Source organism: Patella vulgata, chromosome 2, assembly GCF_932274485.2.
Source record: "Patella vulgata chromosome 2, xgPatVulg1.2, whole genome shotgun sequence".
Taxonomy (NCBI): domain Eukaryota; kingdom Metazoa; phylum Mollusca; class Gastropoda; family Patellidae; genus Patella; species Patella vulgata.
The window spans coordinates 9158571-9186551 of record NC_065880.2 but is presented as its reverse complement, the minus strand read 5'-3'; the positions used below and the strand labels follow the sequence as shown (position 1 = coordinate 9186551).

The following is a 27981-nucleotide window of genomic DNA, read 5'->3' as shown; positions in this document are numbered from 1 at the left end:
CCACCAGACACTAGAATGGTTTGAGCGTGGCGGGGCATGGGCTAATGTTGTAGAGCACATTATAGGCTACCAGACACTAGAATGGATTGAGGGTGGCGGGGCATTGGCTAATGTTGTGGAGCAAATTATAGGCCACCAGACACTAGAATGGTTTGAGGGTGGCGGGGCATGGGCTGATGTTGTGGAGCATATTATAGGCCACCAGACACTAGAATGGTTTGAGGGTGGCGGGGCATGGGCTAATGTTGTAGAGCACATTATAGGCCACAGAAATGTCAACTAGAATGTCTCAAATTCGAATCACGGTATGGGCCGGGAAGAACCATGGGATTTTTCAGGCCTTGTTCTCGATTGTCATGAAATTTTTCAAGCCTTGTTCCCACGTGTCATGGGTAACATGGTATTTTTCAAGCCTTATGCACATATGTCATGGGTAACGTGGTCAAATATTGCTGTTGGGATGGTAAGAAACCCATGGTTCAACCATGTACACACTGGTGTGTGTGCACATGAAAGAAACCTTGATAGTTGGAATTTGATAAAAAGTAGATGGAAAAATTGCTGTCCAGGCAAATTACGATCATTAGCCCAGTTAGAAGAGAAACAGGAAGTTAAGCCCTATTTTATTTGTTACATTATATTACAGGTATATAAAGAAGCTGATAGAACTTATATATCTATTCCTAGAAGAGGTATTTATACTTTTTATAGTCAATTCATCCACACACAAATTTAGGTGGATTGGATGGCCGTTAACTCATGTGCATTGTATCATAATGTCTGTCATTGAGTCAACTGGCGGGGTTTTGATTCTTAGGTTGCACTTGACAAGGAGTAGGATCGCCTGTCCAACCTTATGGGTTTTCTCCAGGTCTTCTGGTTTCCTCCCACTGCTAAAGACCCCTTCGTGCAAAATGAATTATTGAAATAAAAATTGAACCAAATGTTAGTCCCAAAATGACCTAGTTAGACATTAAACCCTCTCTCTCTCTCTCTCTCTCTCTCTCTCTCTCTCTAAACCACTTGGCCAGGAAGTATATTTATTTTGGATGTATTTTAAATTACTTTCAGATCAAGCTCCAGAAGAAATTGAAAGAACGAAACAGTTTGCTTTAGAAGTTTACGATTTGTTGAAACATAATCAGTGTCGTATGGTCTTTAACAAATTTATTCCGGCTTATCACCACCATTTCGCACGTCAGTGTAAAGTAGCAGAATATGGTTTTACTAAATTATCGGATCTCTTTGAAGCCATATCCCATGTTGTTGAGGTAAATATCCCACATGTTGAGTTAAATATCCCATGTTGTTGGGGTAAATATCCCTTGTTCCGATCGTTTTGAAATTTATATATTGGTGAGATGGAAAAGCCTATATCATTTCAACAATTTCCGTTAATTACATCTAAAGTTATGACCCTTATGATCAATTTGAAGTAGCTAAGTCTCTAACTCAGTATCACCTAAAACATTAATTATTTGTCAATTCAACTCAACATTGATGTTGTGATCTTACCGGGAAAAGATGGGCTTCTGATATCCAATGTTGAAGACGAAATAAAACATTTTACCATAGTCATGTCAAGCAGTGACGCCATATTCTTATCTGGAGAGCATGTAGACTGGAATAACCAGAAACCATAAACGATTGAATGTAAATCAGTTTATATACATTCATATTGCATTATTACATGCGTTGCGATCCATTTGTGTTAATTTCTAGTTTCCAAATATCAGCAGGGGGGGTCAAATGGTTAGCACGCTGTATCATAAGGTCTGTCATTGAGTCAACTGGCGTGGTTTCGAACGCCAGTTGTCCGTGACAAAGAGTAGGGTCGCCTGTTCAACGTCTTGGGTTTTCTGCGGGTCCTCTGGTTTCCCCCCACTGCTAAAGACCCCTATGCGCAAGTGAATTATTGAAATAAAATTAAATCATGTGTTAGTTCCGAAATGACCTAGTTTGTGTCGAGTGGACCTTAAACCCCATTTCTGTCTTTCTCCCAAATATCAGCGATTTAATTTATCATCGAATGTGTATTTTTATATTTTAGATGGAAGATGAAGGAGAAGAAAGAATTCTACGTTTAACTTTACCAGAGATGCGTAAAGTTTTATCGGAACAGGTGACGGAGTTACTCAAGACAAGACCTGGACAGTGTATACCTCTTGTTGAACTTATCCCAGAATTCCTTAATATGTTCGGTTTCACTCCAAGATTTGAGGATTTTCACGTGGAATGTCTGAAATCTCTTTTATCTAAATTACGACATATTATCAAGGTAAGGTGATGGTTTCAAATTAGCAATGGAGCCGAGGTGGCTGAGTAAATAAGACAGAAATGAAATGAATGGGGTTTAACGTCTGTCTGGGCTAATGAACCTCGTGGGTTTTCTCTGGGCCCTCCAGTTTCCTCCCACTGCTAAAGACCCCTGTGCACAAGCAAATTATTGAAATAAAATTAAACCACATGTTAGTCCCAAAATGACCTAGTTTGTGTCGCACGGATGTTAGACCCCATTTCTCTTTCTTCTGTTGGTACAAAAGTAGGATGTTAAACCCCCATTTCATTTCATCCTACTACAAAACAATAATTAAGAATGAGGTTTTGGTTAGTGTGTTGCCTTTGAAGCAAACAAGAATATGCCTTCAGACTGGCCAATAAAAAAAGGTCCTGTGCACTGATTCATTGTCCTAGGGCATGCTATATATCTTGTATTAAGAATTACCCTAACTGCATTTCATCGAGTCAAGTGGTTTCAATCCCAACCTTGCTCTTGACAAGGACAAGGTTCGCACACTCCTTGAAAATCCTGGAAAAATGAAAATGTTATTTCCAGTACTGGAAAATCCTGGAAAAACAAGATTACTCCTTGAAACTCCTGGAAAATTAACATTTGTTGTTTTGTTGAAAATTTTAAGATATAAAACTAAATGTAGTCATCAAATTTTTCCTCAAAAACTTCACGAGTTTGTCAGTAATGTTCTTCAAGCATAAAAAAAATGCCTTATGATGTAGAATTCTATACAGGGACTCCTGGAAAACTCTTGGAATTTTAATTGTTTTGAGTTGTGCACACCCTGAAGGAGTAGGGTTGTATATCCAACCTTATGGGTTCCTCCGGTTTCCTCCCACTGCTTAAGACCCCTACACACAAGCATATTATTAAAATCAAATTGAACCATATGTTAGTCCCGAAATAACCTAGTTTGTTTCGAGTGGAAGTAAAACCCTGACATTATTGTATTATTTATAGGTGGAAGTCTATAATGGTGAACAGTATGTAGTATTGTTAAGACACACACAGTTACCTCCCTTAGCTCTTCAAGTTCTACAACTTTTGATGGATCAGAGTAGTGGTTCTCTCCCCTTTGTAGAATTATGTAGTTGGTATAGGAATACGTTTAATGTAGATTGTGATATGAAACAGATCAGAGAAGAATTGTTAGATTATGTTCAAGTAAGTTGTCAAATATTTATTTATTTTTATGGTTAATCTTTTCCGGCGTGGTTTCCCCTTGGGAGGGTGGTGTTTAAGTTGTCTAATGCATATACTTCTGATCATAAGGTCTGCCATTAGGGGGATCACGTGGCTAAGACGCTTTCTCGCTAGCCTGAAGGTCGGGTGTTTGATCCCTGCATTGGCAGAGAAAGTTCATTCAGATTTTCCGGCGTGGTTTCCCCTTGTCAGTGATGCAGGATGGAGGGCCTGACAAGGACAGCTGTTTAGTCGTTCGGATGGAACGAAAAAATTGAGGTCCCGTGTACACGTTGCCGTGCACGTAAAAGATCCCTTGGCAGTTGGAATTCGATATAAAAGTAGGCCATAGTGCCGCTGCCCGGGCAAAATTTCCCTCATAGCACACTGTATGGCGTATGCCCGTCTTCATTAACCCAGTTCGAAGCTGAACAGTAGGACGTTAAATCCCATTTTATTTTATTTCATTTTATGATACAGATTGATCATATGTTCAGAGCTCTCATTTTACAGGATGTTGGATGACCGAATGGTTAGGATGTGTGGGTTGTATCATAAGGTCTGTCATTAAGTCAACTGACGTGGTTTCGATTCCACGGTTGTATGTGACAGGGTGTAGGGTCGCCTGTCCAACCTCGTCAGTTTTCTCTGGGTTTACTCCCACTGCTAAAAGATCCCTCATTTTACTTACATTTGCCGACCTTGACTGACTGTCTGTTCAAATTGAGACATTTAGCACCAATTTCTTTAATATTCATTTAATGTCAAATCTTTGTTTAAAGATTCATAAAAATAATTTAAAATCACCCCAAATCATCTTATTTGTACTTGTGTCCAGTTTAAAGCTGACTGATTAATTTTGATAATGAGTGTTCAATTTACAAGTATTTAATTTCCTGACCACTGTTCAAAAATCAATCTTTATACATCCATAATCAATTGGGTTTATTTTTAAACAGTCATTGAGAAATATGTCATACAGTGTGCTATGAGGGAAATTTTGCCCGGACAGCGGCACTACAGTCTAATCTTATATCGAATTCCAACTACCAGTTGGTGTAGGACCTTATACTCCATTTCATTCCATTCCATTCATGTTTAGTTGTTTGATTTTTTTTTTACAGGTTTAGTTGGTTAAATACGTTTAGGAACATTAAATACTAATTTTATTTTATTCGATTTTACAGGTGTCAGGAGAAGATAATTCTGCTGTTATTTCTCTTACTCCATTGCAAACCCTAGCCAGAGATATAAGATTGTTGTTGATTGGCCATGGTAAAATACCTGTTGACCAATTAGAATCAGCCTTTCTAGATGCGTTTGGTATCGAGATTAAACCGGCCTTATATGGGTTTCCTAGTCTACAGGCCTTACTTTATGCGTTACCTCATATTGTAACAGTTCGCGGACGTGGACATAAAAAAAATCTACAATTATCGAAACAACTTAAAGTACCAAGTAAGTATTCAAAGGTTTTCCCCTAATCAAACGTTTAAGATCAATATAAGTGATACTCACTTGTGTAAAATCTCTCCTTCCAACTGTCACTTCAAAAACCTGCAGCACTTGATAGTGGTAGTTGTCATGGGGGCGTGTACGAGGTTGACAAGAATAGTATTCCTAGTCGTGTAGAAGAAAACTAAAGAAAAAATAAAATGGAAGTCAACCCCCTTTGATATGTTTGTGATTTCTGTATATTGTGTCTTGTCCGTATTTTTGTCTTGTGTAATTGTTTGTGGTGCAGTCACCATGAAACTTACTATTTACACAATTTACAAGAACCCATGTCAGTTGGAATTCAAAGCCGAATAGACAGAAACACTGCTGTCTGGGCAGAATTTTCCCCTAGCATGGGGAGCCATGGTGGCTAAGTGAGTAAGATGCTGGCTCGCTAGCCTGGAGTTCGTGGGTTCACTCCCAGTGTTGGCCGATAAAGTTCATCAGGGTTTCCACTTGTCATTGGTGCAGAACGAAAGGCCTGACAAGAACAGCTGTCTAGTCATTCGGATGGGACATAAAACCCAGGTCCTGTGTATACATTGGCATGCACATGAAAGATCCTTTGGCAATTGGAATTCGATATACGAGTGGACGTAGCACTGCTGTCCTGGTCAAATTTACCTCATAGCACACTGTATGGCATATGCCCATCTTCATTAGCCCAGTTGGAGCAGTATAGTAGAACATTAAACCCTATTTAATTTCATCCCCTCGCATTTAAATAAAACTTAAGTCTCAAAATGCCCAAAGTAGTGTTGACGAGATGTTAAACCGCATTCAGTTAAAAATTCTTGTGGGATAGAAATTAAACATACATTATGCAAGAGCAAAATCTGATTATTGCAAGTCTTAATTTAGGCTTCAGATGTCATAGAAATTATAAATTAGATCTTTATTTAAACAAGCCCAAAATCAACTCTGTAGACCCACGGATGGTTCAGCTACAGCTCGGATTTAAATAGGATTTCACTTATGGCGCATCCTGATGAGAATACGTCAGTTAGATCGAGGCTAAATGATAGAGTGTACTTAGCGAGGCCGCTGTAGAGTGTTTCCGCATGCCATTGAAAACTTTACTTGATAATCGAGATATGTAGATGGAGTTAACGCCTGTTAATCAAACGATCGGCAAAGGTGAAGGCACATTTCACTACCATTTCTAGTCAAATATTACAACGATGATAACTATGTTCAGAATAAAGTAATTTGACTGAAATTTTCAATATATTCTTCTTTCATCATCTACTTTTGAACTGTTATAGCAAGAATGGCCAATTCTCTATAAAAATCTCCTACAATGTATCTTTAATTTTTTACTTTTACCCTATTTCAGGTGCTCTATCGCAGGCTGCTCAGGTTTTAACTGGAGATAAAAGACTACAGACTGTTGATGGGAGAACAGATTCCGATACACCATCAAATGATTCCGGTGTTACTGATACACATGGTATGTTAACTGATGTCTGAATCATCGGGGAGATGGATAACCGAATGGTTAGCACGTGCGTGCTGCTTCGTTAAGGTCTGTCTGGAGTCATACGACCTGCTTTTGACCCTATGACATCAGATATTTGATTAATCAATCAGCGTTAACATTTCTAGTGGTTTATGCAGTTCCATACACCTCATGTCCAAGTCGCCGTAACAGACCGTTTCATTGGCTAATCCCTCACATCATCCAGAACGAGGGTTATATAACAACTCTTCCAGATCTTAGTGTAGTAGAGACAAGTAGAACCAAATTTGGAACTCTAAAAAACGAAACGAAATAGGATCTGTGTTTTAATCCGATTGTTTGACCTTTAACCTATTGTGTATTTCAGAAGAAGAGTATTTAATGAATACTGATGATAGAGTTGTTTGTTCTCCGTTAGATTTATTATGTAATGGTATACCGTCCAATATTCCTTCACCAGAATTACGTCCAGCTAGTCGAGGTCTACCAGATCTTATGTCATTTACATCTTCATCACCAGGTCAGTTTCTATTTCTCTTGTTTGTTCAATTCTGTATCGGGGTTGGGTGGGGGGGGATGTACGAATGGTTAGCGCGTGCTCGCTGTATCATAAAATGTCATTGAGTCAACTGGCGTGGTTTCTATTCTCCGGTTGTATGTGACTAGGAGTAGGGTCTCCTGTCCAACCTTGTGAGTTTTCTCCAGGTCCTCCAGTTTCCTCCCACTGCAAAAGACCCCCTACTACTTGCAAGCAAATTATTGAAATAAAATTGAACCATGTTAGTTCCGAAATTACCTAGTTTGTGTCGAGTGGACGTTAAACCCCATTTCTCTCTCTCTCCAATTCTGTATCACTCTGGGTGGCTCGGTGACAAGCCTGGAAATAAGGCACCTGTCACAGACAATGTCAGGCACAGATTCAGGCTTTGTCAGGCACAAAACCTTGGGTATCATTTTGTCCGGCAATCCATCAAGTGGCGTAATTTAGATTCCCAGCTTATACGCGACAAGGAGTAGAGTTGTCTGTCCAACCTCACAGGTTGTCTCCATGTTTTCCAGTTTCCTCCCACTGATAAAGACCCCAACGCATAATAGAATTGAATCATTTCTGTGTGTTTCGTTTATTTGTCTGATTCTGTATCATTATGGGTGTCCGAGTGAGTAATACCCAGTTGATTCAGATGTTGACCAAAACAGTTCCTAAGGATTTTTGAGTCACCAAGGTAACATTTACAGTTTACACTTGGGCATGCATGTAATAAAAAAAACTTTGACCGAAGGTGTAGAAAGCAATGAATTGACAAAGCAATTAAAATACATGTTTTTTATGATTTTAATAAATTTATCTTGTCCATATTTCAGATCGTGATTATTTAGTTATAACTGATGAAGAGCGTAAAATTCTACGTACCCCACTTTGTCAGACACCCACGTCACAGATACTTCAGTTCGCAGCGCAGTATCTACCCGAGACGAAACCAGGAAGTCCTATACCACCTCGCAGTCGAAGCACCAGTCCTGCAATGTACAAAATACACAAATTGGCCAGTCCAGTTCCCATATTAGGTCAGCGGTCAAATAAGATTGAGAATGTCTCTAGCAGTCCTGTGATGCGTCTGCTACAGGGCGCGCTGAGCCCTCGACCTCTGTGTCAGAGGTCATCTAGTGCCGGTATTGAAGGTCAAAGTTCACGAAGTCCTACCATAGATATTAGTAATATTAGGAGAATGAGTCTGAGTCCCGCTCAGATGAAATTATGGACAAGCAGCGGCGGTCAAGGACCAAGGTCAGATTCAGGTGAAAGGTCAAATACTGGTGACATCCAACAGGGATCCATAGTAACCATGGATACCCTGGCTGTCCCAGAAGGCACTAGTGACTGCGAAAAATCGTCGGAATTTGGAGAACTGTTGAAAGGAGGGTGGTGGAAAGCTAGTCCAACGCAACTTGAAGAAGTGAATAAAACATTTAAATTGTCATCGGAAAGTTGGTCGGGACGTTCTACGCCTGCCCTTGGCAACAGCACTTCTGGACGTTCTACACCTGCCCATGGCAACAGTACTTCTGGACGTTCAACTCCATCCTTTAAAAACGAAAAGTGGGAAACTATTAACAATAATAGTACTAGTGTCGCTACCAGAAAGAAACCATTGTCGCCTGCGGTAAAATCTCTCCTAGCAACTTCACTTCAAAACCCTGCACCACATGATAGCGATGAACTCTCTAATACTCTGACATCCAGTATTAAACATGATGCTGATACAACACTGGATGATAGAGACAGCTCGTTCGATACGACTCTGGATAGTGAAATGTCGTATAATTTACTGTTTCGTCGTGGTCACCCGTTAGACACCAGCTCTCTACGTTCCGACACGCCTAGAACTTCGCCAAGAAAATCACGACGTTCGCGGCTAGCTGCTAAATTTAGTGTACCACTGGAACCCATTCGGTCGCCTAGCAACCAAAGTTAAGTTTTAATTATATTACCATAGTAACTATGGTAGAACAATGTTTTCATCAGAAAATGATTTGAAAAGAAAAAGATTTGAAATTTGAACTTTCTAAACATTGATTTCGTTTTATTTGGATGAATTATCGAAGACTGTCAACCAGCTATTGTTTAATTACGGTACCCATGACTGATTGCGTCACCGATTATGATGTCACAGACAGTAATCATTATAAAGTTAATTAATAACATATTTACGAACCTTGTGGGGGGGTTGGATGGCTGAATGGTTAGCATGCGCGCGCTGTATCATAAAGTCTGTCATTGAGTCGACTGGCGTGGTTTCGAATCCCCGGTTGTACGTGGCAAGGAGTAGGGTCGCCTGTCCAACCTAGTGGGTTTTCTCCGGGTCCTCCGGTTTCCTCCCACTGCTAAAGACCCCTACGCGCAAGCGAATTATGTAAATGAAATTAAACCATATGTTAGTCCCGAAATGACCTAGTTTGTGTCGAGTGGACGTTAAACCCCATTTCTCTCTCTCTCTACGAACCTTGTGGATGACGGACAAGTATGGTCGACCTCATACTCAACAAACATTATTCTACGAGTAAATAGATTGTTCTGGTCATGTAATAAATATAGATACAGGTACTTGATTTGAGAGAGATATATATAAGTCTGGACTTAAGGCACCTGTCATGAGCTTTATCAGACACAATCCAAACTTGTGGGTTTTCTCTGGGTCCTCTGGTTTCCTCTCACTGCTAAAGACCCCTACGTGCAAGCGAATTATATAAATAAAATTTAACCATATGTTAGTTCCAAAATACCTAGTTTGTGTCGAGTGGACGTTAAACACCATTTCTCCTTCTGTCACGAACAAACTGTCACACAACGTATGTTGTGGAATAATTTGTCAGCCTTCTGTTCTGGTTGATATATATATATATATATGTTATGTGATAATTTGTACTTGACAGTCTGTGACAGATGCCTTATGTCCGAGCTTCATTATTACATATTTTTAAAGCATTTTTCCGGTGCCGTTCTGTAAATGCCATAACCTACCCCTGACGTCAACCGATCAGATCATGTCGTCACGTCATAAAAGTCCATCCATGTTCTCTGTTAATCTAAAAATGTTTGATATTGTGAAATTTGAAGTTTGTGTTTTCTGATAAAACATTTTTTATTAGAATGAAAAAGATGGCATTAATGTTAAAACTTTCCGTCAGATGAATATGCGGCTTTCTGTAAAAGTTTTCACAAACCTTCGGAGAAATATGCATGGTCATATTGTTGTTAAGGGGGTGTGGCTGTCTTTGCTCTGAGGATGGACTCATTGTATGACATGAAATAATAGTTTTAGTTTAGTCAAATATAATTCTCTAATCCACAAAAAGAAGTGAAGTGATTGTTTAATTTTGATTGGTTTTAGCTGACATGCTTTATGAATTTGATTTAGTCGACTTTTGTGCACAACTTACCCATTAAATGCTTGATCAGATAATTGAAAAATACTCTGCTAGTTCTAAATAGGTTACTTTCCATTTTAATTATTACATGTATGATATCAGTAAAGAGTTTGTATGATGTAATCGTGAGGTGTTAATTACCACTGACATTCTGATTAAAACACAGATCCTATTTTGTTTTGTTTTTTATAGTTCAAAACTTCGCTTTACTTGTCTTTACTACACTAGGATCTGGAAGAGTTGTTATATAACCCGCATTATGGTTGATGTGATGGATTAGCCAAAGAAACGGTCTGTTACGACTTCTTGGCATGCGATGCATGGAACTGTGGGTAAACCACTAGAAACGACAGTGCTGATTAATCGATGTCTGACGTCATGGGGTCAAGAGCTGTTTGTAGACCTATGACACGACCTCCCACTACAACCGGACAGATCTTAATGTAGTGTAGGCCATCGAAAGTCTAAAACAAAAAAAACAAAATATAGATTTGTATTTTAATCAGATGTGGTATGGAATTTGTAGAGGTATATATTCTTCTTTTTGCTCGGATATATCTCCAGGTAAGATAAGATAAATGACTAAATTCTGAAACTTTCAGAACTGATATGGTCTTTATTTTATTCAAAACTACACCTATTTATAGTTCTTAGATTTTCTTTTTCTTCTAAGAAATAATGTATACCAACATGGGAGAAGGAGCTTACGAAAAATCTGGTAAAAAAAAAAAATACATTTTGGAAGAATATATACCTGTGGAATTCAAGGAAATATTTTTCTCACTACTTCATTACATTTTAATTTTGCAATAAACTTTGTTTTAAAAAATAATTTGAGATGTGAAAATATGGCTATCAAATTGTTAGCATCAAATGATGGTGTTAAAACTATTCATATAACTTAATGGTAGTACGACCATGAGTATATACAATGATATAACTTGATGGTAGTACCACATGAGTATATACAATATAACTTGATGGTAGTACCACATGAGTATATACAATATAACTTGATGGTAGTACTACCAGGAGTATATATACAATAATAATGATGGTAGTACAACATGAGTATATACAATAATGATATAACTTGATGGTTGTACAACTAGGAGTATATACAATATAACTTGATGGTAGTACTACCAGGAGTATATATACAATAATAATGATGGTAGTACAACATGAGTATATACAATAATGATATAACTTGATGGTAGTACAACTAGGAGTATATACAATATAACTTGATGGTAGTTCTACCAGGAGTATATATACAATAATAATGATGGTAGTATAAAACTCAGCTTGTAATATATGTATTAGGTACATCATATCTTAAGTTAGGTTTGGAACAGAGGCTTTTAATATGTATTACAAAAGAATTATATCTTCAAATGATCTTAATGTCTGGATGCAGGGTTATAATATATTGTATAACGTACATCTTTGAAGTTGAACATTAAAAATCTTGTTGATAAAGAGGTTTATAATATGTAACAAGGAATTATATCCTCTATTAATCCAGTCGTTGCTGAACGGTAGGACAACATTATACCCCCATTTCATTTACATAATACATGTATAATCATTTGTATATCTCCAGATGGGTTTTGGAACATTAAAAGTCTTGAGGAAAACTTGTAGATAGTAATACAGAAGTTGTTCAGTTAAGAACAAAAATCATAAATAATTATACAATGTACATTTGTAAAGGTAGATCGATATACCTGTTCTGTTTTTATCTGGATAATGTGCGCAAAGGTAGATATATTTACCTGTTCTGGTTACCTTGACAATATCTGTAAAGATAGATATACCTGTTCTATTTTTACCTAGATAATGTGCGCAAAGGTAGATATATTTACCTGTTCTGGTTACCTTGACAATATGTGTAAAGATAGATATACCTGTTCTATTTTTATTTGGATAATATGCACAAAGGTAGATCTATTTACCTGTTCTGGTTACCTTGAAATATGTAAAAGGTAGATACACCGGCTCTATTCTTACCTGGATAATATGTGCAAAGGTAGATATTATATATTTATCTGTTCTACATGTATGTTCAACTGGATAATATCAGTAGAATTAGATAAATATTACCTATTCTATTTGAGTTAATAAATATCTGTAAAGGTAGATGTACCTGTTCTATTTTTACCTGGACAATATCCAGTAAAGGTAGATATACAGTTAATAACTGTTAAATATACCTAAATACTGTAAATGGTTAAATTTACCTGCATACTGTACATGAATCAAGTTCTATCAATAAAATGAGCTTTTCAAATCCTCATCAAACTTATTGTTTTTATATAATAATAATAATAATGAGTCTTGTATTGCGCTAAAATCCAAACCACTTGGAAGTGCGACGCCCGGCCCTTCGTTGGGCAGACTGACCGACAATCAACCAAGACACCAACCGGCTCGTTTCCGAGTAAATTACGATGGGGATCACTACCATTTTTAAGTATTTTTGTTTTCCTTTCCCCCCAATTGGTCGCCGCCGCCGATGTTATTGATGTGGGTTTTCTCCGGGTCCTCCAGTTTCCTCCCACTGCTAAAGACCCCTACGCGCAAGCGAATTATTGAAATAAAATTAAACGATATGTTAGTCCCGAAATGACCTAGTTTGTGTCGAGTGGACGTTAAACCCCATTTCTCTCTCTCTCTTGTGGCATGTTAATCTCCATTCTATCATTTTCCATATTATGTATGGTAAAAAGTGAATTATTGGAGGTTGACGTACAATCCTTGTTCATAACGTGATTTGTGGGGGGGTGGATGGTCGAAATAGTTAACACGTGCACTATCATAAGTTCTGTCATTGAGTCAACTGGCGTGGTTTTGATTCCATGGTTGAACGTGACAAGCAGTGAGTTCACCTGTCCAAGCTTGTGGTTTTTCTCAGGATCCTCCGGTTTCCCCCCATTGAACCATGTTAGTCCCGAAATGACCTAGTATGTGTCAAGTGGACGTTAAACTTCATTTCTCTGTTACATGGACAAAAGTCCAACATGGATCCCAGTATTATTTTGTAATTTGTCCCAATTTGAACAAGACTCCGTATTGATCATCCTACACCTTTGTATGCCTCAATGGTAGCACACAGAATGGCGTGTATATTAGCCCAGTCGGAGTAGGACGTTAAATCCAATTTAAGTTTCAGAGTGGAATAATTGTTGAAATGGGTCCCCAAAATCATTAACATAATTTGTTACTGAAAAAATCCCTGGGCCTACCGTGATATTGGGCAGGCGACCCTACTCAATCGCACAGACAAGCTTGGGATCTAAACCACTCAACTTAATTTAATGGCAGACAAGTGAAATGAAATGGAGTTTAACGCCCTACTGTTCTGCTCCTAAACTGGGATAATGAAGACGGGCATACGCCATACAGTGTGCTATGAGGGAAATTTTGCCCCAGCGCTACTGTCTACTCTTATATCAAATTCCAACTGCCAAGGCAATGTGTACACGAGACCTCGGTTTTTCATCCCATCTGAATGACTAGACAGCTGTCGTTGTCAGACCCTCCATCCTGCATCACTGACAAGGGGAAACCACGCCGGAAAATCTGAATGTACTTTCTCGGCCAATGTGATCCCCCTAATGGCAGACCATATGATCAGAAGTATATGCATTAGACAACTTAAACACCCCCCTCCCAACCTACATTGGATCAATTGTACTAAAAATATTCACACAAGTTAAATTCAGTGTTTTATTAGAATTTACTATAATAACTGAACCAGTAGATCAGCAGGCCTTCATCTTCAATCAATAATTCCATCAATGAACCTTTGAGATTTGTAAGTTGAGTTGTGAATCAGAAAAAGTATCTTTATTTTTATGGGGGAACCGCTACTGTTCTATATTAAATTATCTCCAGTTGTAATAGTTTGGACACTCAAATCAAAATCTTGTAGGACCTTGGACGAAGCCTTCGTCATTTTTTAAGACTGATTCCCTTGTCATGGTTGACGCTTGCAGGGGTCCAAGACTAGTTGTTAGCATGGGACATCCAGTGCCTATCGATGTTACCGTTGTCAGGCCACCATTTTCTTCCATAATATCGGTCAGTTTACTGAATTCAAACTTTTTTGTAGCCTACATACAAAACCTTGTAAACATTCTACTGGTCAGAGGGTTTTTACAAGCTTGCTACAAAAGTCGGGCTACCCCTAATAGAGTCACTGCCCAGGCCACATAAATCTCATCCTACACGGGGTCGGCTCCATCTTAGAATTGCCGGCAGGATATACAGGGATTGACTTGGATTCACTCTTGATACCAGCCAGTCTGTCATCAGTTGAAATGGATGAAATCTTTTCCCTCCTCAAGATTCAAACTTCTCAGATTTTCCTCAAATACACCAGACGTCAAATCCTATCAATACAGAAACAATATTTAAAATTATGTAACTGAATACAACCAGGCTAATGAACCCAGATGTACTCCATGTTGTGTGCATAAATTTTGCCCGGACAGCATTGTTTGAGTCTAAGCTTCATCAACTTCCAACAGTTAATGGTTCATTTACATTTTGCAATCCAATGTGTAAAGAGGACCTTGGATTTTTGTCCCATCCAAACACTTAGACAGTTCTAGGCCAGGCCGTCCATCCTGCACCACTGACAAGGGGAAACCAAGCCGGAGAATCCTGGGGAACTTTCTCAGCCAACACTGGGATACAGATTACAATAGGTGGTTTAACCTGACTTACTAGTTTGATACAGATTACAATAGGTGGTTTAACCTGACTTACTAGTTTGATACAGATTACAATAGGTGGTTTAACCTGACTTACTAGTTTGATACAGATTACAATAGGTGGTTTAACCTGACTTACTAGTTTGATACAGATTACAATAGGTGGTTTAGCCCGACTTACTAGTTTGATACAGATTACAATAGGTGGTTTAACCTGACTTACTAGTTTGATACAGATTACAATAGGTGGTTTAACCTGACTTACTAGTTTGATACAGATTACAATAGGTGGTTTAGCCCGACTTACTAGTTTGATACAGATTACAATAGGTGGTTTAACCTGACTTACTAGTTTGATACAGATTACAATAGGTGGTTTAGCCCGACTTACTAGTTTGATACAGATTACAATAGGTGGTTTAACCTGACTTACTAGTTTGATACAGATTACAATAGGTGGTTTAGCCCGACTTACTAGTTTGATACAGATTACAATAGGTGGTTTAACCTGACTTACTAGTTTGATACAGATTACAATAGGTGGTTTAGCTTGACTGTAATGTATGATTGGAATCCTTGGCTTGTATTTCTCCTGTAAGTAAAAACAACAACTGATGACATTCACTGTTACAAATAGAGAAACAGCATGGGTGGTGAGGCATCTGATGGATGGAAGGTGGTAACTGTCCAATGTATCCCATGGAAGGGTATGGGATCTGTCCCAGTCCTATGTATCTCTAGGAAGAGAGGAGACATCTGTCCCATTCTTATGTATCTCATGGAAGGGAGGTGGTCCTTGTCCCATGTATCACATAAAAGGAGGGTGGTACCTGTCCCATGTATCTCATGGAAGGGAGGTAGTATATGTCCTATGTATCTCATGGAAGGGAGGAGACATCTGTTCCATGTATCTCATGGAAGGGAGAAGACATCTGTTCAATGTATCTCATGGAAGGGAGAAGACATCTGTCCCAGTCCTATGTATATCAAGGAAGAGAGATGACATCTGTCCCAGTCCCATGTATCTCATGGGGAGGTGGGTTTGAATCTGTCCCAGTCCTATGTATCTCATGGAAGGCGGATGGTACCTGTCCCATGTATCTTATGGAAGTGGGGAGACATCTGTCCCAGTCCTATGTATCTCATGGAAGGAGGGAGACATCTGTCCCAGTCCTATGTATCTCATGGAAGGGAGGTGGTCCCTGTCCCAAGTATCGCATGGAAAGCGGATGGTACCTGTCCCATGTATCTTATGGAAGGGGGGAGACATCTGTCCCAGTCCTATGTATCTCATGGAAGGAGGGTGGTGCCTGTCCCATGTATCTCATGGAAGGCGGATGGTACCTGTCCCATGTATCTTATGGAAGGGGGGAGACATCTGTCCCAGTCCTATGTATCTCATGGAAGGAGGGTGGTACCTGTCCCATGTATCTCATGGAAGGGAGGAGACATCTGGCCAATCCTAGTATCGTGAAGTTGATTGAAACTGCTCACCTTTGAGTATTCATAAATATAAACAGCCTTCTTGATCTTTTTCTCATCAACATCACAAAAAGCACAAACCTTAAAAATAAAATTATTACAAAGCCTCTTGGGATTCAAACAACTAAAATGGGGTTTAACGTCCTACTTTTCGGCACAAACTGAGCTTATGATCGAGATACACCATACAGTGTGCCTGGACAGTGGCGTTTCCCAGACTGTTCATGGAATTCCAACAGTCAAGATACCTGTGGTCTTCCGTAACATACGAAGGACTATTCTGTTTTAATCGTTTGGATGAGAACACAACCGAGGTCCCATGAATACATTGATGCACACAAAAAAGAGCCCTTGGCAGGGGTCATACGAGCGGCTTTTAACCCTATGATGTCAGACATTTTATCAACCAATCACCATCGATGTTTCTAGTAGGATACCCACAGTTCGGTGCATAGCATGCAAAACCTCGCTTCTGCAACCGACCGCCTCATTGGCTAATCCCTCACATCACCCAGATTGCGGGTTATATAACAACTCTTTTAGATCCTAGTGTAGTACAGACAAGTAAAACGAAATTTTGAACTATAAAAAAAACGAAACGAAATAGGATCGGTGTTTTAATCAGATTGTTGGCAGTTGAAATTTGCTTTAGTGTAGGCAGAAATTTCCATGGTGTATGCCTGTCTTCATTAGACCAGGCCCTAAGTTCACAAAGCATTCTAAGATTTAAGGTAAGAATTTACTCAACTTCCAATCACTGCTTATGAGAAATATCTTTGATCCAGAAACACAAAACTTTGCACATAGTTTTCCATAGTTGTATTTGATACATTAAAACGACAAACGTTTTATAAAGGGCTATCTTTTAGATAAAATAAGGCGAATAATTTTAAGTAAATTCTTAAGTCTGAGAATGCTTTGTGAACTTCTGGCTGGGTTTAGAAAAAAAAGTAATTAAAGAAAATGATTATTGTCCGTCTGCCATACTGAAGTTTTAAAAGAACATTATGTTTACCTTTTTTTGGTTGATGTCCGTCAGAGATCGGAAGAATCGCCTCCCTTGTTTTCCAGCATTCCAGATAGTGAATTCTGGCCAATGACTTAGAATTTGTTTTTCTAGGAAATCAATTCTTATCTTCCAAATTGTTTCCCTAAAATAAGACAAGAATATGAAGGTAAGTCGGAATATTACTGACATAAATTTGAATATCACACGGGAATTAAATTTGGAAAATAACGAGGTGCACCCATCTTTTATTACTCTGAATTTGACTATTTTGTTGACACATGATTTTTGTGTGTGGTCTGAAACCGCCTGCTCAAATAACGATAAGAGTTATGTCCCTTTATTTCGGTTAAAATGTCCAACAAGAAAAATTTTGAAATCCCAACACTGATGGTATCAATTACCAGGATAAAACAAATTTCAAGGTACTGATGTGGCACAGAGTATGGACATTAGGACGTTAAGCCAAACTGTTCTAACAGCAAAGGTCAGTGCTTAGAGTTAATAATTATGCATCGGAAACATGGGAATACATGTATTGGGTTAAGGGAGATGATTTGTTCAAAATTCTACACAAATAAAATCAATTTCTATGCCCAGCTTGGGCAACATGGGCAAATTGGGTCGTCTACCCTTGCTTGTCCAACATGGGCGTGTTTGACATTCTAAGCTTGCTTGTTAAATATGGGCTTATTGGGTTAAGGGCGTTGGATGTGCGGATTTGCTAACTAACTGTTTTATTCACTATTGAGAATGTTGTGACCTATTGGTTTTTTTGAGAATGTTGTGACATATTGTTCTACTGAAAATGTTGTGACATACTGTTTTATTGAGAATGTTGTGACATACTGTTCTATTGAGAATGTTGTGACTTACTGTTTTATTGAAAATGTTGTGACTTACTGTTTTATTGAAAATGTTGTGACTTACTGTTTTATTGAGAATGTTGTGACTTACTGTTTTATTGAGAATGTTGTGACATACTGTTCTATTGAAAATGTTGTGACTTACTGTTTTATTGAGAATGTTGTGACATACTGTTTTATTGAAAATGTTGTGACTTACTGTTTTATTGAGAATGTTGCTGCATCTGGATGATATCTGTACAACATCAAATCATCATCCACACGATAAACTTCACCGCCCATTTCTACATGACGATAAAAAAATATCAAATCTTCCGGTACACCCTACAAATAGTTAAAATATAATTTTAATTCTAACATCCTTTCAGTACATATGCGAGCTGCTTCACAAAACCAGGCTCTTGGTCATTGTTATAAAAATAGGAGAGAGAGAGAGAAATGGGGTTTAACGTCCACTCGACACAGACTAGGTCATTTCGGGACTAACATATGGTTTAATTTTATTTCAATAATTCACTTGCTCGTAGGGGTCTTTAGCAGTGAGAAAACCTACGAGGTTGGACAGACGACCCTTCTCATTGTCACATACAACCGGGGAATCGAAACCACGCCAGTTGATTCAATGAGAGACGTTATGAAATGAAATGAAATGGGGTTTACCACAGTACTGTTCTGCTCCGAATTGGGCTAATGAAGACGAGCATACGCCATACAGTGTGCTATGAGGGAAATTTTGCCCGGACAGCGGCACTACGGCCTACTATTACATCGTATTCCAACTGTCAAGGAATCTTTTATGTGCACGCCAATGTGTACATGGGACCTTGGTTTTCCGTTCAATCCGTATGACTAGACAGTGATACATCATGCACACGCTAACCAATCGGCCATCCAACCCCCTGTGTATATTGGAGTCTGAAATGGGGTTTAATACCTCATAAAAATAATGCTTTGGTCATTTTAAAATTAACATATGGTTATTTTGGGTGTTTCTATGGTTACATTTGCAATGCTAGGGAGGAGAATAATGCCCAGGCAGCAGAGTTTTTTGTTTTTGCCTATTCTTCATCAAGTTGCTACAGTCAATGGTTGTTAGACCATTCAACCACCCAACCCGATACCATGTTCCTTACCTTTCCTCCTTCATCAAACCCTCCAACACGATCAAACACACCTCGTTTACAAAACCATGTTGGCATGACAACCGTTGGACCATGTGATGTATACATCTGTAGATGATCCAAATATTTCAGTTGATCATTTGAGTTTAAAATTTGAGAGAGAGAGAGAAATGGGGTTTAACACAAGCTAAGTCATTTTCGGACTAACATATGGTTCAATTTTAGCAGTTGGAGGAAACCAGAGGACCCAGAGAAAACCCACAAGGCTGAACAGGCGACCCTCCCTACTCCTTGTCACTTACAACCAAGGAATTGAAACCATGCCAGTTGACTCAATGACAGACCTTTATTTCAATAATTCGCTTGCACGTAGGGCTCTTTAGTAGTGGGAGGAAACCGGAGGACCCGGAGAAAACCCATGAGGTTGGACTGTCTACCCTGCTCCTTGTCACGTGCAACCGGGGAATCGAAACCACGCCAGTTGATTCAACGATACAATACGCACGTACAACCAGGGAATCAAAACCATGTCAGTTGACTCAATGACAGACCTTATGATACAACGTGCATGCACTAAACATTCGGCCATCCAACCCCCCCACCCTTCCTGTTTCGCATACCCCCTTGTCAGTGGTGCAGAACAGAGCTCCTGACAAAGACAGCTGTCTAGTCGTTTGGATGGGACAAAAAATCGAGGTCCCGTGTATACATTGGCATGTATGTAAAAGATCCCTTGGCAGTAGGAATTTGATATAAGAGTAGGCCATAGTGTCACTGCCCGGGCAAAATTTTACTCATAGCACACTGTATGGCGTATGTCCATCTTCATTAGCCCAGTATATGAGCAGTAGGACGTTAAACCCCATTTCATTTCATTTGTTTGACGTAATATATTTTATAAGATTATAAAGAAGAGTAACCTGTGTATACAGTTGATGTGGTGTTAAATTATTGGCCCATTTGGTAAATCTGATCGTAGAATCTTCAGGTACACGATGAAACTTACAACCAATCAACTACAAGAAAGAATCAATTATATTGAATGTTACGCTCAATCTGATTAAAACACATGATCCTATTTCGTTTTGTTTTTTATAGTTCAAAATTTTGTTTTACTTGTCTTTACTACACTAGGATCTGGAAGAGTTGTTATATAACCTGCATTCTGGATGATATGAGGGATTAGCCAATCAAATGGTTTGTTGAGTTAAGATAATGTAGATGGTGCACTTGTTTTTTAAACACAACTGAACAAAGCCGAGGTTGATGACAGATATTTAAGACTCTGTATCTGACAGTTTCAAACATATACACGCCATGATCTTCAGCCCACCAAGCCCATAGGTAAATCTTACAGCCTGAGTTGATGATTTAGTTGTATTTTTTATTATAAATCTTAGTTTTAGATGATGTTTTAGTTATATTTTTATTATAAGTCCTACAGCTCCTACAGATGATGTTTTAGTTATATTTTTATTATAAGTCCTACAGCTCCTACAGATGATGATTTAGTTATAATTTTATTATAAATCTTAGCTTTAGATGATGTTTTAGTTATAAATCTTACAGTTTTAGAAGATGATTTAAATCTTTTGTTATATTTTTTAATATAAATCTTTTGTTATATTTATATTATAAATCTTACAGCATTAGATGATGATTTAGCGGCTTCCAGTTGTTTATCTATTCTTCTCTCACTCATCTCATCATCCTGAAAAAAAGATAGGTTGCCAGGCAACGAAACATACGCCTACAACAGCTAAATCGTCCGAGTGGTCGACAAGGGTTGTCACATATTTATTCCTTTGTAGGTAATTGGAGGCCTTTACAAGACAGTTCCATACAGATCAGATTATAATTTTTGCCATTTGAGGGTTCACAAGGTTCTACAAACTGAAACAAGGGTCTCAACTCCGGAAATAATCTACAAAAATTGTTGAAATTTGACAGGCTTTTTAGCTTTACTAATTTAAATAATGCATATAAATTTCATACAGATCACATGATCACTTTTGTCATTCAAACGCTCACAAGGTTCACAACCGCCATAACTCTAGAAATTATTGACAGAAATTGCTGAAATTCAATAGTCCTCTGTTTCACAAATTTAAATGATGCATATAAATTTCATACATATCAGATGATAACTTTCATCAATCGAGCATTAACAAGGTTGAACAAAGTGAAACAAGGCCAATAACTCTAGAGAGAGAGAGAGAGAGAAATGTGGTTTAACGTCCACTCGACACAAACTAGGTAATTTCGGGACTAACAATTTTATTTCAATAATTCGCTTGCGCGTAGGGGTCTTTAGCAGTCGGAGGAAAACGGAGGACCCGGAGAAAACCCACGAGGTTGGACAGGCGACCCTACTTCTTGTCACATACAACCCCATATGATACAGCGCAGACGTAACTCTAGACGTAATGAACAGATATTATTGAAATTAAATAGGCTTCTTCGTTTCACTCATTTAAATCATGCATATAAATTTCACAACATTGAATAAAGTGAAACAAGGGCCAGAACTCTAGACGTAATAAACAGAAATTGCTGAAATTCAATAGGCTTCTTCCTTTCACTAATTTAAATAATTCATATAAATTTCAGAAAGATAAGATGATAACTTTTGGGGTTAGAGTGTTCACAAGGTTAAACAAAGTGAAACAAGGGACATAACTCTAGAAGTAATAAACGGAAATTGCTGAAATTCAATAGGCTTCTTCGTTTCCCTAATTTAAATACTGCATATAAATTTCACAAAAATTGGATGTTAACTTTTGGCATTAGAGCGTTCACAAGGTTTAACAAAGTGAAATAAGGGCCTGAACTCTAGACGTATTAAACGGAAATTATTAAAATTAAATAGGCTTCTTCATGTAACTAATGTACACAACATATATCAATTTTAAAACAACTGGATGATAACTTTTGGCGTTAGAGCGTTCACAAGAAATTGAGGACGATGGACGGACGGGGGCGACGGCAATATACGTCCACATTTCGATGTGGGCGTATAAAAATGAAATGAAATGAACAAATAAACAGTTGTCTAGTCGTTCGGAAGGGACCAAAAAACAACGAGGTCCCCGTGTACACATTGGCGTGCACGAAAAGTTGGAATTGGATATAGAGTAGGCTGTAGTGCCGCTGTCCGGACATTAAACCCCATATCTCTCTCTCTCACTATTAAGTCAAGGTGAGAGTCCTGGCCCGATCAATACAATTACAACTGGATTGAGAGACCTGGACTGATCAAGACTAGTTAATGTGACAGGATATATAAGACTGAACAGTAAAACTTACGGCATCAAGAAAACACAGATATTTACCACTACTCTGTCGAACAGCTGTATTCTTGGCAAATCCAACTAGAAATAAAGTTTTATAATCATTTAATGAGAGAGAGAATCATTTCGGGACTAACATATGGTTCAATTTCATTTTAATAATTCACTTATGCGTTTGGTTCATTAACAGGAGGAGGAAAGTGGAGAACCGCAGAGAATACCCATGAGGTTGGAATTGTCGATTGAAAAGCCAAACTAAGATCACCTCGTGACCTTATCAGGCAGTGTTTCAGTACCACGACGGAAAATCCAGATGAACTATCTCGGTCAACCCAGGGATCGAACATAGGATCCCCCCCGACCACCATCCCCCCACAGCAAGAGGTGCAGTCATACCTTTTATTGAGATATTGTGTCAAATGATAGAATTGTGTCTTGTTTATCCAGGAATTGTGTCCTGTTTATCCAGGAAAGGATGCTTCCTATTTATCCAGGAATTGTGTCCTGTTTATCCAGGAATGGATGCTGCCTGTTTATCCAGGAATCGTGTCCTGTTTATCTAGGAATTGTGTCCTGTTGATCCAGGAATTGTGTCCTGTTGATCCAGGAATGGATGCTGCCTTACTGTAAAATTTCACATACCTCCTCTTGGTTGTCCTGTGTGTCCAGACACAATAACATGTATATCTCTTCCTTCCAGTCTTACACGCCAGTCATCTAAAATAGTCATGGTGGTATCCTGAACATAAAAGAGAGAAATGGAGATTTAACGTTTACTCGTCACAAACTAGGTAATTACCTATCTGGTTAAAACACAGATCCTATTTCATTTCGTTTTTTTATACTTCAAAATATCGTTTTACTTGTCTTTACTACACTAGAATCTGGAAGAGTTGTTATATAACCTGCGTTCTGAATGGCGTGAGGGATTAGCTAATGAAACCATCTGTTACAGCGACTTCTTGGCGTGCAATGCATAGAACTGTGGGTATACCACTAGAAATGTCAACAATGATTGATTAATCTATGTCTGACATCATAGAGTGAAAAGCCTTTCGTACGATCTTTGACATGACCTTTTACTACAACAGATCAGATCTTCATGTAGTAGAGGCGAAATGAAATGAAATGGGGTTTAACGTCCTACTGTTCTGCACCTGGGCTAATGAAGACGGGGATACGCCATACAGTGTGCTATGAGGGAAATTTTGCCCGGACAGCGGCTCTACGGCCTACTCTTATATCGAATTCCAACTGCCAAGGGATCTTTTACGTGCACACCAATGTGTGACGGGACCTCGGTTTTTCATCCCATCTGAACGACTAGACAGCTGTCCTTGTCAGGCCCTCCATCCTGCATCACTGACAAGGGGAAACCACGCCGGAAAATCTGAATGAACTTTCTCGGCCAATGCAGGGATCGAACACCAGGCCCCGAGTTCACAAAGCATTCTCAGACTTAAGTTAAGAATTTACTCAACTTTCAATCACTGTTTACGAGAAATATCTTTGATCCAAAAACACAAAACTTTGCACATAGTTTCTTTTTGAGGTGTTTGATACATTAAGACAACAATAGTTTTATAAAGAGCTATATTTTAGTTAGAATAAGGCAAACATTTTTGAGTAAATTCTTAACTTAAGTCTGAGAATGCTTTGTGAACTCGGGGCCTGACCTCCAGGCTAGCGAGCCAGCATCTTACCAACTTAACCACGTGATCCCCCATGTAGTAGAGGCCTTCGAAAGTATAAAGAAATGAAACAAAATATAGATCTGTATTCTAATCAGATTGGGTAATTACAGGACTAACAGGTGATCTTTAAAAGTGGGAGGAAATTTGCGGATCTGGCCCTAAGTTCACAAACCATTATCAGACTTAAGTTAAGAATTTAGTCAATTTTCAATCACTGTTTATGAGAACCTTATTATCTAAATGAATACATGTCAGACCACACATCAAGAGACCAACCAACCCCACCTAACCCCACGATCATAAAATGAAATGAAATAAAATAAAATGGGGTTTAACGTCCTACTGTTCTTCTCCAAACTGAGCAGCAGCTAATGAAGACAGGCATATGCCATACTGTGTGCTATATGAGGTAAATTTTGATGAATAAAAATTAATTCTGCCATCTACCTGTCGTGGATTGTGATTCAATATAAAATTAAAAACTGATCACTTACAGTGCTTCCATCATTGTAGAGTGACAACTCCATTGGTTTATTGTAAGACTGGATAAAAAGAGACTGTAGACATTTGTCCAGCCATTTTTCTCCATTATACACTGGTATAATTATACTCTATAAAAATAAAAAAAGGAAATGAAATGAAATGGGGTTGAACATCTGATCTGCTCCGACTAGGCTAATGAAGACGGGCATACAACATACAGTGTGCAATGTGGGTAATTTGCCCCTGGCAACAGCACTCATGGCCTACTCTTATATCGAATTCCAACTGCCAAGGGATCTTTAACGTGCACATCAATGGAAACAAAGGGCCTCAGTTTTTTGTTCCATCCAAAAGACTAGACAGCTGTCCTTGCCAGGCCCTCCGTCCTGCACCACTGAGAAGGGGAAACCCCGTTGGAAAATCCCGATGAACTTCTTCGGCCAATGCAGGGATCAAACACACGACCTCTAGGCTAGTGAGCCAGTGTCATACCCACTTAGCCATCATGGCTCCTATATAAAAATAAAAACCATTTTTCTCCATTATATATCGGTATAATTATACTCTGTAATAAATTAAAACCATTTTTTTTTTCCTATTTTTAAATGTTAGTCGTAATCAAAGACTGGGCAGGGATTATAGCCTAACTAAGGCGTTACTGTAATCGAGGGCGGGGTGCCTAGGGCACTGTAATCAAGGTGGATACTAACATTGATGTGTAATCAAGGTGTATACTAACTGGGATATAACTGGGATATTGATGTAATCAAGGTGTTAATAACTGGGATATTGATGTGGAATCAAGGTGGATACAGTAGCTGGGATATTGATTTAATCAAGGGAGGGTGGGGGGATTTCTTGCCATCTTGGACACTGATGTAATCAAGGTGGATACTAACTGGGGTATTTGATGTAATCAAGGTGGTACTAGCTGGGATATTGGTATGTAATCAAATTATCAAGGGGGCTGTAATCAGTAATAATAGGTTTGCTTATTTTTTTAAATTAATTATTTATTTATTATGCCGATGTGCGAGCAGTTTACTGGCTTGTGTAGTCCCTAATTTCTTTGTTTATCAAGATAGGCTTAGGTATCAAAATCAGACTTACAACTTCAAACATACGTTTCGAGATTCTCAAAGTGTTATTATTTGCCTTTGAAACGTGATAAACAAACAAAACTTTACAAAACTGACGTGTAAAAATAAATTATCTCCCCTTCTTTAAAGAACCTTAACTCTGTCTAGACTGGTCATGTGATAAAATCTATTAATAGCTGGATTTCATCATCGTCACAAAAAGCCACGTGGTCGCAACTTTACATTAAACGCCGTTGACTCAGTATCCCAGATCCAGGAGACAACAATGAAAACGGGGATTTATTTTCTCCCTTTGTCAAAATTTTAAAAACAAGTCCTTTTTATCCAAGCCAAAAACAAAAGAATTCTTCTCTGGTTACATTAAATAATTAATAATGAAATGAAATGAGGTTTAACGTCCTATTTTTTTTTTTCGGATGTTCGATCCCTGCATTAGCCGAGAAAGTTCATCCAGATTTTCCGACGTGGTTTCCCCTTGTCAGTGGTGCAGAACAGAGGGCCTGACAAGGACAGCTGTCTAGTCCTTCGGATGAAACGAAAAACCGAGGTCCCGTGTATACATTGGAATGCACGTAAAAAATCCCTTGGCAGTTGGAATTCGATATAAGAGTAGGCGATGGTGCCGCTGCCCGGGCAAAATTTCCCTCATAGCACACTGTATGGCGTATGCCCGTCTTCATTAACCCAGTATAGGAGCAGAACAGTAGGACGTTAAACCCCATTTCATTTCATTTCATTTCATTTCCTATTTTTTTCTGCTCCGACTGGGCTAATGAAGACGGACATATCATACAGTGTGCTAAGGGGGAATATTTGCCCTGACATATCGAATTCCAACTGTCAGTGTTCTTTTACGTGCACGCCAATCCGAGTACACGAGACCTCTGTTTTCCGTCCTATCCGAGCAATTAGACACTATCCTTGTCAGACCTTCCGTCTACATCACGGTACGTTGTGGTGTCCAAAAGATAGATCGATATTTTTATAACATAAAACACCCTGTTCATACAGCATGTACATACACATTATGACATAATATCAGGGATGAAAAATACATAAAAATTTGATGATATATAGGCCTACATTAAGAACGTGTGTACAAAATATAAACCAAAGTTATCAATACATGATAGTGGCTTGGACTTTACATGAAGAAGAGATCTTTATAAAATGATTTGGTTTATTTTTCAAATGAGACCAATCTTGTGCTAAAATAATGTCCCACATAATGCTGATATATAACTGTTAAGAAAGTGTTAAAAACCGACTGGACATGATAGTCTAATGTTTATTTTCCTAATTAACCAGTGACAAAGATGATTTGATTAAATCACGTGATTATATAATAATGAGCAAGATGACGGCAATTGAGTTAATTAAACCGATTCATAAGTATACTATTTAAGTGGAATTCTTTTTATCTTCAAGGAAATTAGACAACATTGTGTTACATTTCGGGCTCATCTGCCTTTTCCATAAGCCACAGAAATATGCACTTAATTCATATAGTCCTGGATAAAGACATTTAGAGAGACCCGTATGAAGTTCTGAAAAGATTACGGTGAATGAATTCATGAAATGGGTTTAATCATTTGCGAATCTAGAGGCTGTGAATAGAGGGCGTGGGGGTCGGGGGTCTAAATCTAGGCCACCATCACCTACAATCCAACCCGCAATATTAATGTCAACAAAATACTGGCTATAACACTGAGCGCCCCCGGTTCACGACACCCCGGGTTTTGGTCCCATCCGCAATACTAGGCCCGTATTATGAGTTCTGAAAAGATTATAACGTAATTTAAAATAAACGTATACAATGCCATACTGAAAGTAAAATACCGTGTCTGTAGATCTTTTGAT

At 38.5% G+C, this 27981-nt stretch overlaps 2 protein-coding genes across 4 annotated transcripts in view; one reads left to right on the top strand and one right to left on the bottom strand.

Annotated features, from left to right (window-relative positions):
- Window positions 1-10842, top strand: part of LOC126809745 (meiosis regulator and mRNA stability factor 1) — a 30275-nt gene extending 19433 nt beyond the window's left edge. The window contains exons 17-24 of the mRNA XM_050534497.1: window positions 647-692; window positions 1072-1271; window positions 2051-2278; window positions 3254-3457; window positions 4663-4933; window positions 6309-6422; window positions 6799-6951; window positions 7794-10842. Of these exons, the coding sequence (XP_050390454.1) occupies window positions 647-692; window positions 1072-1271; window positions 2051-2278; window positions 3254-3457; window positions 4663-4933; window positions 6309-6422; window positions 6799-6951; window positions 7794-8905 (2328 nt within the window). The 3' untranslated portion in view covers window positions 8906-10842. The remainder of the gene's footprint in view (window positions 1-646; window positions 693-1071; window positions 1272-2050; window positions 2279-3253; window positions 3458-4662; window positions 4934-6308; window positions 6423-6798; window positions 6952-7793) is intronic.
- A 3236-nt stretch (window positions 10843-14078) lies between these two features.
- On the bottom strand, window positions 14079-26252 carry LOC126809761 (UDP-GlcNAc:betaGal beta-1,3-N-acetylglucosaminyltransferase-like protein 1). Of its 3 annotated transcripts, XM_050534519.2 has the most exons (12): window positions 26132-26252; window positions 25033-25149; window positions 23487-23583; window positions 22861-22925; window positions 21200-21265; window positions 20475-20570; window positions 19567-19662; window positions 18633-18757; window positions 17577-17712; window positions 16574-16642; window positions 15597-15671; window positions 14079-14755 (listed from the first exon to the last, which is right to left on the bottom strand). In XM_050534519.2, exons 1-12 carry the CDS (start codon window positions 26141-26143, stop codon window positions 14675-14677), a joined length of 1035 nt encoding a protein of 344 aa, XP_050390476.1. In that variant the 5' UTR covers window positions 26144-26252; the 3' UTR covers window positions 14079-14674. The 3 variants fall into 3 exon arrangements, with proteins under 3 accessions (XP_050390476.1, XP_050390478.1, XP_050390479.1); XM_050534521.2 differs by lacking the exons at window positions 25033-25149; window positions 26132-26252 and having other exon boundaries at window positions 22887-22925; window positions 23487-23562; XM_050534522.2 differs by lacking the exons at window positions 22861-22925; window positions 23487-23583; window positions 25033-25149; window positions 26132-26252 and having other exon boundaries at window positions 21200-21957.
- Window positions 26253-27981: the final 1729 nt, after the last annotated feature.

Bases quoted from the DNA above. Each gene is read 5' to 3' on its own strand.
- LOC126809761 (XM_050534519.2), bottom strand. The intron at 20,571-21,199 runs GTAAGATTTATA...TCTTTCTTGTAG, and splicing joins CTAAATCATCATCTAATGCT to TTGATTGGTTGTAAGTTTCA. The intron at 14,756-15,596 runs GTAAGTCAGGTT...CTGTATTGATAG, and splicing joins TTGTAATCTGTATCAAACTA to GATTTGACGTCTGGTGTATT.